This window comes from Pongo abelii, chromosome 6, assembly GCF_028885655.2.
Source record: "Pongo abelii isolate AG06213 chromosome 6, NHGRI_mPonAbe1-v2.0_pri, whole genome shotgun sequence".
Classification (NCBI taxonomy): Eukaryota; Metazoa; Chordata; class Mammalia; order Primates; family Hominidae; genus Pongo; species Pongo abelii.
Genome location: NC_071991.2, coordinates 27,013,641 through 27,029,790, shown reverse-complemented (window position 1 = coordinate 27,029,790; position 16,150 = coordinate 27,013,641). Strand labels below are relative to the sequence as shown.

At 40.0% G+C, this 16,150-nt stretch overlaps 2 protein-coding genes across 3 annotated transcripts in view; both read left to right on the top strand.

Annotated features, from left to right (window-relative positions):
- LOC100436015 (zinc finger protein 736) overlaps positions 1-16,150 on the top strand; it is a 308,914-nt gene that overhangs the window by 199,843 nt on the left and 92,921 nt on the right. The gene's annotated exons all lie outside the window — the stretch shown is intronic.
- Positions 1-16,150, top strand: part of ZNF679 (zinc finger protein 679) — a 35,747-nt gene that overhangs the window by 15,556 nt on the left and 4,041 nt on the right. Inside the window, exons 2-4 of the mRNA XM_054560533.2 lie at positions 1,167-1,295; positions 12,361-12,487; positions 12,977-13,072. Of these exons, the coding sequence (XP_054416508.1) occupies positions 1,257-1,295; positions 12,361-12,487; positions 12,977-13,072 (262 nt within the window). The 5' untranslated portion in view covers positions 1,167-1,256. The remainder of the gene's footprint in view (positions 1-1,166; positions 1,296-12,360; positions 12,488-12,976; positions 13,073-16,150) is intronic.

Here is a 16,150-nt window from a genome sequence, read left to right as displayed (position 1 = left end):
TTTACTTTTTAATTTGGCTACTAGAAAATTCAAAATTTACATGTGGCTCATATTTTACTGCAGAGGATTGCCTCCTTTTTGAAATCTCAGGCTGCCTGCATGTATTAGTCCATTTTCACACTGCTATAAACAAATACCTCAGACTGCATAGTTTTTCTTTAAGTGGTTTAATTGAATCATACTTCTACATAGCTGAGGAATCCTCAGGAAACCTACAATCAGGACCATGACAGAAGGTGAAGGGAAAGCAAGGCATATCTTACTCGGTGGAAAAAGAGAGAGAACCGGGGTTGGGGAACATGCCACATTTTAAAATATCTTGAGAGCTCCCTTACTATCACAAGAACAGCATGAGGATAATCCCCGCTAATAATCCAATCACCTCCCACCTGGTCTCTGCCCTGACATGTGGCAAATACAATTTTTTTTTTTTTTTTTTGAGACTGAGTCTGGCTCTTTTGCCCAGGTTGCAGTGCAGTGGCACGATCTCGGCTCACTGCGAACTCCACCTCCTGGGTTCAAGCGATTTTTCTGCCTCGGCCTCCTGAGTAGCTGGGACTACAGACGCCCGCCACCACCCTGGCTAAGTTTTGTATTTTTAGTACAGACAGGGTTTCACCGTATTGGCCAGGCTGGTCTCCAACTCCTGACCTCGTTATCCACCCGCCTCGCCCTCCCAAAGTGCTGGGATTACAGGCCTGAGCCACCACGCCTGGCCATGAATTACAATTTGAGATGAGATTTGGGTGGAGCCACAGAGCCAAACCATAACACTGCAAAGGATCCGCAGCAAGGAAGGTCATAAAATCTGAAATTTTAAAATAATTGTCATTATATTTTTTCAGTTTATGAATAACTATATTATATATCCTTTATAAATGCATATGATGTTATATACAAGGTTAAATGCAAATGTCCTCTAAGGTTGGCCTGGCTCAGATCAGGGAAAAAGGCTTGGCTGTAAAGGCTGCAGCCTAGCCTGTTATTTTTGCTTTGTTTAGCCCAGTGTCTGATCACATTTTTCATCACTCAAGGCGTGAAGGGTGGGTCCTGAAACCTTATCCAATCAGGGGCCATATATTAGAAACTGTACAATCAGGCATGCAGCTGGAGAGAACAGGACGCTTCCGTAATTTTCCGGGTCCTTTGTGTTTCTCTGCGTCCAGAGCTCCAGTTCTTCTCTTCACTGCTCTGCGTCCTCTGTTCCTAGAGGCCAAGCCACTGTGGCCTTGTGTTCTGCAGGTATCCGCAGATTTATGGCTAAAAGACCGGGATCCCCTGGAAGCCGAGAAATGGTGAGTGCTGGGTCTGTCATCGTGAGAGAGGGGTGGGGGCTGGTTGGAACCGGCTGAAAGTGGCTGTAGCAGGACCCAAACTTCCTCGCAGTCAGCTCCGGAGTCTGAGGACCCAAATCCTCCTCGGCCCAGGTGGGCTGTTAGTCCCCTCGAGCCATAAGATGGTGCCTGGGCCAGCGGCTGGGACCCTGGGAATTCTTTTTCCTCCGCAGTGGCTTTGCCCGGGGCTGGAGGCCTCTCTGGGCAGCTCTGCACTCCCAGGGCCTCATCTCACCCAGACTGTACAGGGATGGGAAAGTCATCAGGGGAGAATCCCGACTCAGGGTGTGGGATTCATAAGTGGAAAGAGCTGTGGTCCCTGGGGTCCCTAGTTCCTCATTTTTCCTTTTAGAAATGTATGGAAGTCACTGTAAAAATATTAGACAATTTGATCAAAATGTGATTCAAGAATCATAGAGCGCCCAGCTATGGTTTGTGGGTTGTGGTCCATGGGAGAGACTTGAAGAAGTCTAAGTTGCATGATGAAGCAAACCAAATTCAGTAACTGCTTTGGTAAAGTTATGTAGTTTCCTTATTTGTAAGATCCAGGTGAAAATGTCTTGGCTATGTCATCACAGATTAATTAGCAGTCTGTGGTTGACTAGGCCTGAATTTTTTTCTTCAATATAGTAATTTCCAAGAAATGCAATTTTTTTTTTTTTTTTTGAGAGGGAGTCTTGCTCTGTTGTCCTTACTGGAGTGCAATGGCACTATCTTGGCTCACTGCAACCTCTGCCTCCTGGGTTCAAGCAGTTCTCGCGCCTCAGGCTCCCAAGTAGCTGGGATTATGGGTGCCCGCCGCCGTGCCTGGCTAATTTTTGTATTTTTAGTAGAGATGGGGTTTCACCATGTTGGCCAGGCTGGTCTCGAACTCCTGACCTGAAATGATCTGCCCTTCTCGGCCTACCAAAGTGCTGGGATTACAGGCGTGAGCCACACTGCCCCTGGCCATAAGAGATACATTTGAGTTAGATTTTTTTTTTTTAAGTGAGAGCTGAGAAAAATCAATCCACCTTAGACTAATTGCCTGCTGTTTAAATATTTTTATACTCTACAGGAAACTGGCTTTCCCTTGCTTTTTTTTTTTTTTTTTTTTGAGACAGAGTCTTGCTCTGTTGCTCAGGCTGCAGTGCAGTGGTGTGATCTCAGCTCACTGCAACCTCCACCTCCTGGGTTGAAGTGATTTTCCTGCCTCAGCCTCTTGAGTAACTGGAATTAAAGGTACCCACCACCATGCCCGGCTAATTTTTGTATTTTTAGTAAAGATAGAGTTTTGCCATGTTGGCCAGGCTGGTCTCAAACTCCTGGCCTCAAGTGATCTGGCCGCCTTTGTCTCTTAAAGTGCTCTGATTACAGGAATAAGCTATTGCAGGCAGCCTGCATTTTTCAACTGTGTCTTTTTTTTTTTCTTTTTTTTTGAGACGGAGCCCCATTCCGTCACCCAGGCTGGAGTGCAGTGGCTCGATCTCGCCTCATTACAACCTCCGCCTTCCTGGTTCAAGTGATTCTCCTGCCTCAGCCTCCTGAGTAACTGGGATTACAGGCCTGCACCACCACACCCAGCTAATTTTTGTATTTTTAGTAGACATGGGGTTTCGCCATGTTGGCCAGGCTGGTCTCGAACGCCTGACATCAGATGATCAGCCTGCTTGGCCTCCCAAGTGCTGGGATTACAGGCATGAGCCACCACACCGGGCCGCAACCATGTCTTAAACAAGGTCTTAAGTCAGTTTCCCTGTTCTCACAGACTAACTGGCTTGCAGTAAAATATTAAATTTCCAGTTCCATCTGACATTCCCAAATGCCAACTTTTCTTTCTAACTCACATTATTACCTATTTGTCCTTTCTTGTATGTTTCAGACACAGTACTTAACACTAATTATTTTTTTTAAAGTCATTGGATGACACTTAAAGAGTGTCATTCAATGCTTTGTAAAAAAAAGTTTCCCGTTTATAAATATTTCACATAAGAAGAAAGCAGAGGTCAGGCGCAGTGGCTCACGTCTGTAATCCTAACACTTTGGAAGACCAAGGTGCAGATCACTTGAGGTCAGGAGTTAGAAACCAGCCTGGCCAACATGATGAAACCCCATCTCTACTAAAAATACAAACAAATTAGCCAGGTGTGGTGGTGGGCGCCTCTAATCCCAGCTACTCAGGAGGCTGAGACAAGAAAATCACTTGAATCCAGGAAATGGATGTTCCAGTGAGCCAAGATCATGCCACTGCACTCCAGCCCTGACAACAGAGTAAGACCATGTCTCAAAAAAAAAAAAAAAGAAAAGAGAAAAGGCAGAGAGTAATCCTCTGACACTGTATTGTAAAAAATCTATGTGCCTCTTCTTTTGTCTTTTCCAAGCTCAGACGTCTTATCATAATGTGTGGGTTGAGTTTTTTGGGGGGAAACCCTACAGGGTAGTGTTTCTTCAGCCACACTTTAGGTTTTTCCTGGTACTGGGTCTTAGTACTGCTTTGGGATAAACCAAGATACCCACCGTGGCCATGTCTGCCAGAGTGTCTAGTGAATATCAACCCACCTTGGCCGTGTCTGCTGAAGTGTCTAGTGAATATCATCTCCTGAGTTATTTTCTTTTAGAGAACAGCACACGATATGAAGTGTAGCCTTTCAAGAGAAGAGAGCAAATGAATGCCTTGGGGCTGTGAGCAATCTCCTAGTATACTTTTCCTATAAAAAGCTAATCCCTTGCGACATTAAAATTGTCTTTACCCAACTCAGCTTGCATTTCATGGAGACACATTGCTAGTCAGCCAATCATATGCTGATATTGAGGGAAAACACAGAAGTAATTTCTGCCCTCTAGATTCTGTCAGATTTGTGAAGGGAAAAAAAAAGCTATTTCTAAAGACAAGAAAAACTGACCCCAATAAGATGGTGCAAGAATCTCAAAGTAATTGCACCTAGGGAACTCACCAAGGCACGGCGCAGTGTCTCCTGGAATGGTTGTCATTGAGCATTTCAGTGAGCAGGATGCACGTGGGAGACTCTCTCAAGTGATTAGATAGCTTGACTTGACACGAGTCAGATGTGTCTGTGTTCCAGTCAGCACTGCCACTCCCTGGGTTGGTCACCTTGAAAAGATATTTTCACTTCTTTCAACTTACGTTAGTTAACTGTAAATTGCATTTTATCAGTAGAGCTCAATATGTAAGACAATATTTACAAAGGTCATGAAAGAGATGAGTTTCAGAAAAAAAAATTTAGTCATGTATTCTGTTTATTAAAAATTTGCATTTACCCTTTTGTTTTTCAGAGTGAGCATAGAAGTTTTCTCAGGTGTGTTATTTTTTGGCTGCATGATTTCACACAGTATTCTAAGGCTTAGCTTTGCGAATATTACCAAGGGAAATAATATGAAAAATGTCTCTTCCATTATGGCTGTCGGAAATGAATACATTTGCACAAGAAAATGTGGTAGATAACTGGGGAATTACATAGATTCATCAAAACATCAGTGTCTCTTTTTGCAAAATTAATATGTGACAGTAAATACTTCCGTTCTACATCCTGTTATCTTATTTTTATTTTTATTTTTGAGACGGAGTCTCACTCTGTTGCCCAGGCTGGAGTGCAGTGGCATGATCTTGGCTCACTGCAACCTCCGAATCCTGGGTTCAAGTGATTCTCTTGCCTCAGCCTCCCAGGTGGCTGGGATTACAGGCACCTGCCACCACACCCGGCTAATTTTTGTATTTTTAGTAGGGACGGGGTTTTGCCATGTTGGCCAGGCTGGTCTCGAACTCCTGACCTCAGGTGATCCGGCCGCCTGGGCCTCTCCAAATGCTGGGATTACAGGCAAGAGGCACTGCTCCTGGCTCTGTTATCTTGATTTCTGAATTTTGTGCTAAAGTTTATGAGATGGGACTGCACACCTTCTAGGAATTTGGTCATAGTAGTAATTACAGAATGTCCTGTTACGGAAATAAGAAAATGATATGTGTATTGTTTGAAAGAGAGAGATACTTTTGCTTTTCTCATTGAGCTATAAAGTATAAGCACCTTCAAATTTTTTCCCTTTTGTATAAACTGTGTTTCAGTAATTTTTCTGAATTTATCTAACACTTTGTTTCAAAAACTAAGTGAACATCTCTGACTTGGAAATTAAAGCCTGAGCCCTGTAACTCCAAGCTAAGGGCAATATTGAGTCTGCAAAAGGAGGTTAATGAAGGCCTAGTGAGTTCTTTCTAGGGAGCCTCTCCTGCAGATGTCCCAGCCTGCTCACCTCAGCCATGGAAGAAGCCTTTATACTGAGATGAGCAACAGAGCCCAGGAAAGCTGGGGACCCACAGGCAGATGCAGTTAGAGTTAGAATAGATGGGAATTGGAAAGACCTTACTGAAAATAAAGGTGTTGCTGTTTTGGGGCAGTTTCTAGACTTTGTAAAATAAAACAAAATCAGATTTAGGTAATAAGTTCTGAATCCCAACAACAGAAAAAATTACCAGGTATAAGATTTTTAAGGATATCAATGTTTAGGCAGACAAGGACTTTCTTTCACAGAGAATAGCAAACATATTTAGAAAGAAGGTGGAGTAAGAATGGTATGATAGAAGGGGGCAAAATTAGATTCTAGATCAGAGAATGTTTTACCCTGAAGACAGCATGTTTTTAAGGAAAGAGAAAATGGGGTTGTGTGTTGGCTTAGACCGAAAGTAGCTCAAAGGTCAGAAGCCCTGGGAAAAAAGAAAAATGATACAAAGTTGATTAAGATGTATTTTGTTTTGACCACTGAAGAAAAGTATTTAGCAGAAAAGAGGGATTTTTATGATATGTAAAATACAATTCAGTAATGTTGTCATTTTAAAAGAATTATTCTAGCAAGTTAATAAAAATTATCACTGTTTTGTTAGAAAAAAAAAAAGAAAAGTAGAAATTTGCAGAGTCTATGTCTGGCTATGTGATAAGTGAGAAAATACAACACTATCTAAGTCATAATGGGGAGAATGTTTCTATTAAGCTGTTGCTGAAGACCACAAAGGATGGAGAATTTTATTTTATTTTGTTTTATTTTATTATTACTTTTTTTTTTTTTTTTGAGACAAAGTCTTGCTGTCACCCAGGCTGGAATGCAGTGGTGCGATCTCAGCTCACTGCAACCTCCACCTTCCAGGTTCAAACAATACTCCTGCCTCAGCCTCCCAAGTAGCTAGGATTACAGGCCCACCACGTCTAATTTTTTGTTTTTTTAGTAGAGATGGGTTTTCTCCATGTCGGTCAGGTTGGTCTCAAGCTCCTGACCTCAGGTGATCCACCCACCTCAGCCTCGCAAAGTGCTGGGATTATAGGCATGAGCCATCATGCCAGGCTGGAGAATTTTAGTAATCACAGCCATTTACCAAGATCATCTATATGCCCCATCTTCCCCAACATTTTTTTTTTTTGTCTTATACATCTTTTCCATTTCACTGTTTCTTGGTTGCATGTTTTATAGTAAACTGGTTAACATAAGTACAGGATTTTTCAGAATTCTGTGAGTATCTCTATCAAATTATTGAACTTGAGGGAGATTATGGGAGTCCCCAATTTACAGACAGTAGCTGAGAAGCATAGATGGGTCCCTGGGATTTGTGACAGGCATATGCAGTAAGGGCAATATGATGAGACTGAGCTCTGAATTATGGTCTGTGCTGACTCTGGGTGGTATCAAGATGGAAATGTTAGACAATAAGTTGGTGTTAAAAAATTGCTTGTTGCCAGCCTGGCCAACATGGTGAAATCCCATCTCTACCAAAAATACAGAAATTAGCCAAGCGTGGTGATGGGTGCCTGTAATCCCAGCTACCCGGGAGGCTGAGGCAGGAGAATCACTTGAACCCAGGAGGTGGAGGTTGCAGTGAGCTGAAATTGTGCCACTGCACTCCAGCCTGGGCAACAGAGTGGAAAAAGGAAAAAAAAAATTGCTTCCTGGTTAGCAAACTCCACAGATTTGGTGTCAGAAAAGAGATATTACAGAGGCCTGGCCCGGAGGAGGACTCTGGGTGTCTGGTAAGGTGAGGCTCTGTTCTCCTGCACACAGGCTGTCACACTGCACATTGTCCTGTGATTCTAGGTCTCCTCTCAGGGTGAAAGGGGACTAAAAACTTAGAGAAAAGGAATTCTGATAACAGACCTCCTTCTTTCACCGCTACCACCACATGATTCTCACACATTCACAGACAGACCCACTAGACATTGATGCGTCCACACCCCTCCCAGGACTAGGTATCACCCTCAAGTATTCCACCACAGTGCTTTTGCTTTTAGTGCTTCTTGCCAAAATCCCATTAATGTGCCTACAAGTTTCCTGGCATATCCCCAACCCCAGCCACTGAATCTGCAGCAGCAACCTGTTTCCTCCACCGATGTAGGGATCTGTGCCACTTGATCATAGTCTAATCTGCCTGCATGACACAGGACTAAATCAGAGTATAGCCCCACATGGGCCACTGTCTGTAGCACAAACCAGTCCTGTCATTTACCTTGCACTCTTTCCCACCCATGAATGTTTTTTTTTTTTTTTTTTTTTTTTGAGACGGAGTCTTGCTCTGTCACCCAGGCTGGAGTACAGTGGCGTGATCTCGGCTCACTGCAACCTCCGCCTCCCAGGTTCAAGAGACTCTCCTGCCTCAGCCTCCTGAGTAGCTGGAATTATAGGTGCATGCCACCACGCCTGGCTAAATTTTGTATTTTTAATAGAGACAGGGTTTCACCATGTTGGCCAGGCTTGTCTCGAACTCCTGGCCTCAGGTGATCTGCCTGCCTCAACCTCCCAAAGGGTTGGGATTACAGGTGTGAGCCACCGCGCCCGGCAGAATTTTCTTTTACCTTTTATTTTAGATTCAAGAGTACATGTGCAAGTTTGTTATATAGGTAAAATCATATCATGAAGTTTTTGTCTACAGATCATTTTATCACTCAGGTACTAAGCATAGTACCCAATAGATTTTTTTTCTGATTTTCTTCATCCTCTGACCCTCCACGCTGAACTGGGCCTCAGTGTCTGTTCTCTTATTTGTGTCCACGTGTTCTCATTATTTTGCTCCCACTTATAAGTGACAACATACAGTATTTGGTTTTCTGTTCCTGCACTAGTTTTCTAAAAATAACAGTCTCCTGCTCCATTCATGTTGCTGCAAAGGACATAATGTTTTTCTTTCTTATAGCTGCATCATATTTCATGGTGTGTACATCCCACATTTCCTTTATCCAATCTACCATTGAAGACATAGAGGTTTATGTCTTGTTTTTCATATTGTGAATAGTGCTGTAATAAACATGTGTGCACATGTGTCTTTATGGTAGAATAACTTACATTCATTGGTTATATTCCCAATTGTAGGATTGCTGGGTCAAATGGTAATTCTATTTTCAGGTTATTGAAAAATTCCCAAACTGCTTTTCTCAATGGTTAAACAAATTTATACGCTCACCAGCAATGTTATAAGCATTCCATTTCTTCACAACCTCACAAGCATCTGTTGTTTTTGGACTTTTTAGTCTCAGTGTGTTTATTTGAATTATGTCTTTTTTCTTCATTAATATAGTATTTTATCTATCTTATTAATTTTTTCATAGAATCAACTTCTGGTTTCATTGAACTTTTTTTTTTTTTTTTTTTTTTTTTGAGACAGAGTTTCACTCTTTCACCCAGGCTGGAGTGCAGTGGCGTGATCTCAGCTCACTGCAAACTCCGCCTTCTGGTTTCAAGCAATTCTCCTGTCTCAGCCTCCTGAGTAGGTGGGATTGCAGGCACCCTCCACCATGCCCAGCTAATGTTTGTATTTCTAGTAGAGACGGGATTTCACCATGTTGGCCAGGCTGGTCTCGAACTCCTGACATCATGATCTGCCCATCTCGGCCTCCCAAAGTGTGGGGATTACAGGCGTGAGCCACTGTGCCTGGCCCGTTAAACTTTTTATAGTTATTTATGTCTCACCTTCTTCATTTCAGATATGATTTTGGTTATTTCTTGTCTTTTGCTAGCTTTGAAGTTAGTTTGCTCTTACTTTTGTAATTCTTTTAATTATTACATTAGGTTTGTAAATTGAGATCTTTCTAACTCTTTGATGTGGATGTGTAGTGTTATACACTTTGTTCTTAACACTGCCTTAGCTGTGACCCAGAGCTTCTGGTATGTTGTATTTCAGCTCTAATTAGTTTCAAAACTTTTTTTATTTCTGCCTTAATTTCATTATTTACAAAATAGCCATTTGGAAGTTGATTATTCAATTTTTATGTAATTGTATCATTTTGGATGTTTTTTGTATTGATTTATTCTATATATTTTCTTTTAAAAATTAATGATAGAGAAACATAAGAATAAATAAAAATGCTGTGCTCTTAATCTAAATGCTAAAAATTATTCAACGCTTAATAGCAACTCCCAGAGTACTATGAAAATTAAATCACATTGTGTGTTACTCCCAGCACAGTATTCTGTGACATGCTCCTGAGCACATAGTACCTGCTTAATAAACATTTTATTAGTATATGTGTACACATTTCCCAGGTGCAGACCTACTCAGATATTGCTGCCTTCTGTTTTCTCTGTAAACTTAAAAAAGCCAACAAAAAATATAATATTTCAGGGTGGAGATTGGTTGTCTTTATTTGTACCGGAAGTATTTATATTGTGACAAATGTGGTGGGTGTAAGGGACTCAGCTGTGCCTGCTTTCTCTCGCTAATGCTAATAATGTGTCTGGGAAAGCACAATCAGCATTTACAGGGGACATGTTGAAAAAGCCCATTCCTGGACCCTTTTGGGCCCTGCAGAATCACTTTGCATAAAGCAGGGCCAAGATTACCAAGTGATTTATATATATAAACTTGAGGGGTTCAAGATACATTCAGGAGAGTTTAGTTCAACCTTTGCATCAAAGGAAGGGAGGGCAGGGAAAAAGAAACTTATATTTTATTAGTTATGGAGAAGCTCATTGTTCTCTCATTGCTCTTAAATCTTTTCAGTTATAAACAACAAAAATGGGTGAATGTTTTCTGCAAGCCTCGGTCTTTCTGCCCGTGGGTGTGTGTGGTGGTAGCAGGTGAATAGGTTGTGCTTTAAAGGCATATTCTCAAGATGCAGGTTTGATATGTCCAGAGCATCTTATCTGAAAATACATTTCAGAGAAAGAGGAGGAAAAGAAAAAAAATCACTTTTTCTCAGGTGAGCATGTCTCAGATCAAGAGCAGTGTGCGGGCCGGGCGTGGTGGCTTACGCCTATAATCCCAACACTTAGGGAGGCTGAGGCGGGTGGATCACAAGGTCAGGAGTTCGAAACCAGCCTGACCAACATGGTGAAAGTCCGTCTCTATTAAAAATACAAAAATTAGCTGGGCGTGGTGGCACACACCTGTAATCTCAGCTACTCAGGAGGCTGAGGCAGGATAATTGCTTGAACCTGGGAGGTGGAGGTTACAGTGAGCCAAGATTGCACCACTGCACTCCAGACTGGTCGACAGAGCAAGATTGTCTCAAAAAAAAAAAAAAAAATGCAGCGTCCATTCTGCCTTTTGGAATGCCATGTGTTCGGAACATGCAAATGTTTACTTCTCTGCTTGTGCTGTTTATACCTAATAAGTTTGTTTCAATTATTTTTTGCTATTTGTATGATAGTCCAGGGGTTCTGAAAAAAAAATTTTTCTGTATAGCATAGTCTTTTTTTGTTGTTTTTATTTTGTTTTGTTTTGTTTGTTTGTTTTGAGACCGAGTTTTCACTCTTGTCCTCCAGGCTGGAGTGAAATGGCACAATCTCGGCTCACTGCAACCTCCGTCTTGCGGGTTCAAGCGATTCTCCTGCCTCAGCCTCTCTAGTAGCTGGGATTACAGGTGCCCACCACCACACCCAGCTAATTTTTGTATTTTTAGTAGAGACAGGGTTTCACCATGTTGGCCAGGCTGGTCTCGAACTCCTGACATCAAGTGATCCACCCGCCTTGGCCCCACAAAGTGCTGGGATTACAGGCGTGAGCTACCGTGCCTGGCCATACCATAGCCTTCTAGATATTTTCTTCATCTTGGATTTTTGTATGCCATGCAGAATTCTCACCACAAATTTATGACCTGCGATATTTAAAATGTTCCCATTGTAGCTGTTGAACATGAGAAGGTGTAAATACTCAAGATTTTTACTGAGGAAACACAGCTGTCTTTGGATATTAATGAAAAGTGAAACATGTCTTGTTGAAGTTTCATCTGTGTGCTCTATTAGTTCCATGCAGAACAGGATTTAGAAAATGCTGACATAAACAGGATGACACTTATTACCCAGAAAGTTCTGAAAAAACCTATTAAGAGATACTTGCTCTCTAGGGTGCTAAAGAAAGGCTACTTAATGTTACTATTAAAAATTACAGAACAGGGAAGTTATCTGTATCTTCAACTTTGCATAAAACTGGTGTTTCTTTATAATTAAATTTAGGCCAGGTGCGGTGGCTCACGCTAGTAATCCCAGCACTTTGGGAGGCCGAGGTGGATGGATCACCTGAGGTTAGGAGTTCAAGACAAGCCTGGCCAACGTGGAGAAACCCCATCTCTACTAAAAATACAAAAATTAGCCACGCATGGTGGCTCACACCTGTAGTCCCAGCTACTTGGGAAGCTGAGGCAGGAGAATCGCTTGAACCCAGGAGGTGTAGGTTTCAGTGAGCCGAGATCATGCCACTGCACTCCAGCCTGGGCAACAGAGTGAGACTTGGTTTCCAAATGGAAAAAAAAAAAACAAAAAAGAAAAGAAAAAAAATAGACATGTTCATATTGATGCCCTTAATTTAATAATTTATCATCCAGAAAAGTATCATATCTACAGTGGTATTGTGGATCATATGCTATCCTCTTTTCTCAGAGTTAGAGAATACTTCAGTGTTAAAAATTATCATTGAATAATTTTAGTCACTCTTATAAGTGAGAAACACTTCTTTTTACTCTCTTTTTTAACTTGAGTCAAATAAAAATCTCTGCCTACGGCCAAGTGGTAAGTGTTTGTGTGTTCATGAGTGTTTTTTTTTTTTGTTGTTGTTGTTTTTCAGGGACTGTTGACATTCAGAGATGTAGTCATAGAATTCTCTCTGAAGGAGTGGCAATGCCTGGATCATGCTCAGCAGAATTTATATAGAGATGTGATGTTAGAGAACTACAGAAACCTGGTCTCCCTGGGTGAGGATAACTTCAATACACAATTCCTAATATATTTCTTTTCTCTCTTTTCTAAAATGTTTTTTGGTAATTTCTGCTTTGCATGAGTGAATTTTAGCTCTCTGATTTTAAGAAAATCTTGGGGATTCATTGGTGTAGAACAAATTCCTCAAGATGTTTTATCTTGACCTGAACTTTTCCCTTTCCTGAGCTTATGTATCTTTCACTCTAGGTTAGTGGCAATTCCAAAAATGTCATGGCATAAAATATCCTTGCCCACACCTTAGAATTCAGTTGCTGCCACCAATTTTTGATTCAGTAGTACTGAGTAGTGAAATAATTAAGGACCTACAAATTTAAAGTATTTTCTAAATAGTTAAAAAGTTCTGTTATGAATCAATATTAATTTTCTAGAATTTTCTATTATATCCTCTTTACTAAGCATAATACTAGTTTGGTAATTAAAGAATTCAGCAAGATTTATGTTACTTTTTTTTCTTAATAAAACAGGTATTGCTGTCTCTAAGCCAGACTTGATCACCTGTCTGGAGCAAAATAAAGAGCCTTGGAATATAAAGAGAGATGAGATGGTAACCAAACACCCAGGTAAGTGAGAGTGAATGAAGCAGATGACACAGATGAGAGGTATAAAAGTCAAGGAGGAAGCCAGTCCTTAAAGTGTGATTTGGGGAGGTGTGCTTCCATGGAAAGAGTTTCTGAGAAGCCCGAGTGATTTTTTTTCTTTTGCTCTCAGATAGGGATACCTTCTGCCCCATGCTTTTAAATTCTCTAAGGATTCTACTTTTGCTTCGTAATCTTTCTTCAAGTTCATAGTGTGAGCCCAAGTTTTCTTTATGGCTTATGAGAGACTGACTGCTTTGCCATTGTTTTTGGGGCACGCTAATATCTGCATATTTTTGAGAAACTCTATGTTAAACCATTAAAAAAAATTTTTTTTCATCATGTCTAAAATGTGTGAGAATAGTAGTTTCTGTTTCATTGGTGGTTGTCCGTTTTTCTGCACATGCCATTCTGTTTTCATTACTATAGACTTGAAATATAGTTTAAAGTTTTTTTACAACTTTTTTATTTTTTAATTTTTATCCATGTATTTATTTATTTAGAGGTTGGGTTATGAGACTTGCTGTGGGGGGATATACAAGCAGGATACTTCTTATGTCTTCATTTTACTGTGTTGCATATTTTAGATATAGATTTATAAATAGAATTGCTGTATTGTATAATTTCATTTTCAATTATTCAAAGAGCATTCATATTTTTTATGACAGCTGCATCTTTTTTTCTCATCAACAACTTACATAGGTTTCAATTTCTTTACATCATCAACATAGTTGGTGTTTTTGAAAAAACTTATAGTGGCCATTCTAATTGATGTAAGGTGATTTTGTTTTGCATTTTTCTATAAATTATTAATTTTATGCAACCTTTCAAATAGTTCTTCCCATTTGTATATCTTTTTTTTATTAAAATTTAGTTTAATCATTTGTCCATTTCTTTCTTTTTTTTTTTTTTTTGAGACTGAGTTTCACTCTTGTTGCCCAGGCTGCAGTGCAATGGCAATTTTGGCTCAGGGCAACCTCTGCCTCCCAGGTTCAAATGATTCTCCTACCTCAGCCTCCTGAGTAACTGGGATTATAGGAATGTGCCACCATGCCCGGCTAATTTTGTGTTTTTAGTAGAGATTGGGTTTCGCCATGTTGGTCAGGTTGGTCTCAAACTCCTGACCTCAGGTGATCTGCCCACCTCGGCCTGCCAAAGTTCTGGGATTACAAGAATGAGCTACCGCGCCTGGCTCGCTTGACCATTTCTAAATCAATTATTGTTGTCTACTTCTAGGGGTTGTTTATAAATTCTCAATATTAAGTTTTATCATGTGATTTTCAAATATTGTCACCCATTTCTTGGGTGGCACTGTCACTCTATTAAATGTGTTATTTGATTACAGAAATTTTGAAGTTTAGCCCAGTTAAATTTTTCTGTTCTTCTCTTTGTTGCTCATGCATTTGATAGCATATCTAAGAAAATGGTGCCAAGACCAATGTCATGTCTTTCCACTATATTTTTTTCTAAGAATTTCATTAGTTTTTTTTCAGTCTAAGTATTTTGTTTAAAATATTTTTTGTATATGATGCAATTAAAGCATCCAAGTTTATTTTTTCAATGTAGGTATCTAGTTTTCAACATTGTCTGTTGAAGAGATTATATTTTCTCCATTGTCTGCTCATGGCAACCTTGTGGCAGATTATTTGATCATACACAGAAGAGTTCATTGCTGAGCTCCCTATTTTGTTCTATCATGTCTTTGTCTGTCTTTGTGTGGATACCACATAGTTATTGTTATTGTTGCTTTTTATTATGTTTTAAAATTAAGAAGTATATTGCCTCTGTTTTTCATGTGTGTTTCTCTAGATATAGTTCAAAATAAAATTTAAAAATTTTAAACAATATTTCAGGAATAAATATACTTTTGGAATTTTGATACAGATTATATTAAATTTGTTCACCACTGTGGGTTATATTGACATCTTAACAAATTAAGTTGTCACTTAACTATTTTGACCCTTGAGCAAAAATATTAAATTAAATTAAATTATTTGACCTGTGCAAGAATACATGGAAAAGTGTGTTTATTTCCATATATTTTTGATTTGCCAGTTTTACCTTTTTTGTTTTTAGTTTTATTCAGTTTTGGTTAGAAAAAATAGGCTGTATGATTTTGCTCATCTTAAATTTTTTTTACACAGAGTTTCTCACTCTGTTGCCCAGACTCTAGTGCAGTAGCACAATCTTGGCTCACTGCAGCCTAAACCTCCTGGACTCAAGTAATCCTTCCACCTTGGCCTCCTGAGGGGCTGACGCTACAGACCTACCCCACCATGCCCAGCTAATTTTTAATTATTTGTAGAGACTGGGTCTCACTGTGTTCCCAAGGCTGGTATCAAACTTCTTGCCCAAGTGATCCTTCCACCTTGGCCTCCCAAAGTGCTGAGAGTACACCTGTGAGCCACTGCACCTGGCTGATCTTTTGAAATTTGCTAAGACCTATGTATTCTAACAGAACATACCAGGTGCAAATAAGAATATTGCGTATCCTCTTGCTTTTGACTGGAGAGTTCTGTGCCCTCCAAATCTCATGTTGAAATTCAATCTCCAGTGTTGGATGTGGGGCCTAATGAGAGGTGTTTGCATCATGGAGACAAATCTCTCATGAATGACTTGGCACAATCCCCTTGGTAATCATAGAGGTCTCCCTCTATTAATTCACATGAGAGCTGGTTGTTTAAAGGAACCTGGCTACTCCACCTCATACTCGCATCATCTTTCACCATGTGACATGTTTGGTTTTTTTTTGCCTTCCACTATAATTGTAAGCTTCCTCATATCCTCACCAGAAGCAGATGCTGGCATAGATATACATCTTGTACAGTCTACTCAACTGTGAACCAAAGAAGTCTTTTTCTTTATAAATTACCCAGTCTCAGGTTATTTTCTATAGCAATGAAAAATGAATTCATACACAATATAATGTTTTTCAGGTTTTCTGTTTTTTAATTAATTTTTTATTTCAATTTTTTATTTATTATTGAGGAAGTGAGGTCTTAATGTTTATAATTTTATGCTGCCATTTTATTTCTTGCTTCACTTCTATCAATATTTGCTTTA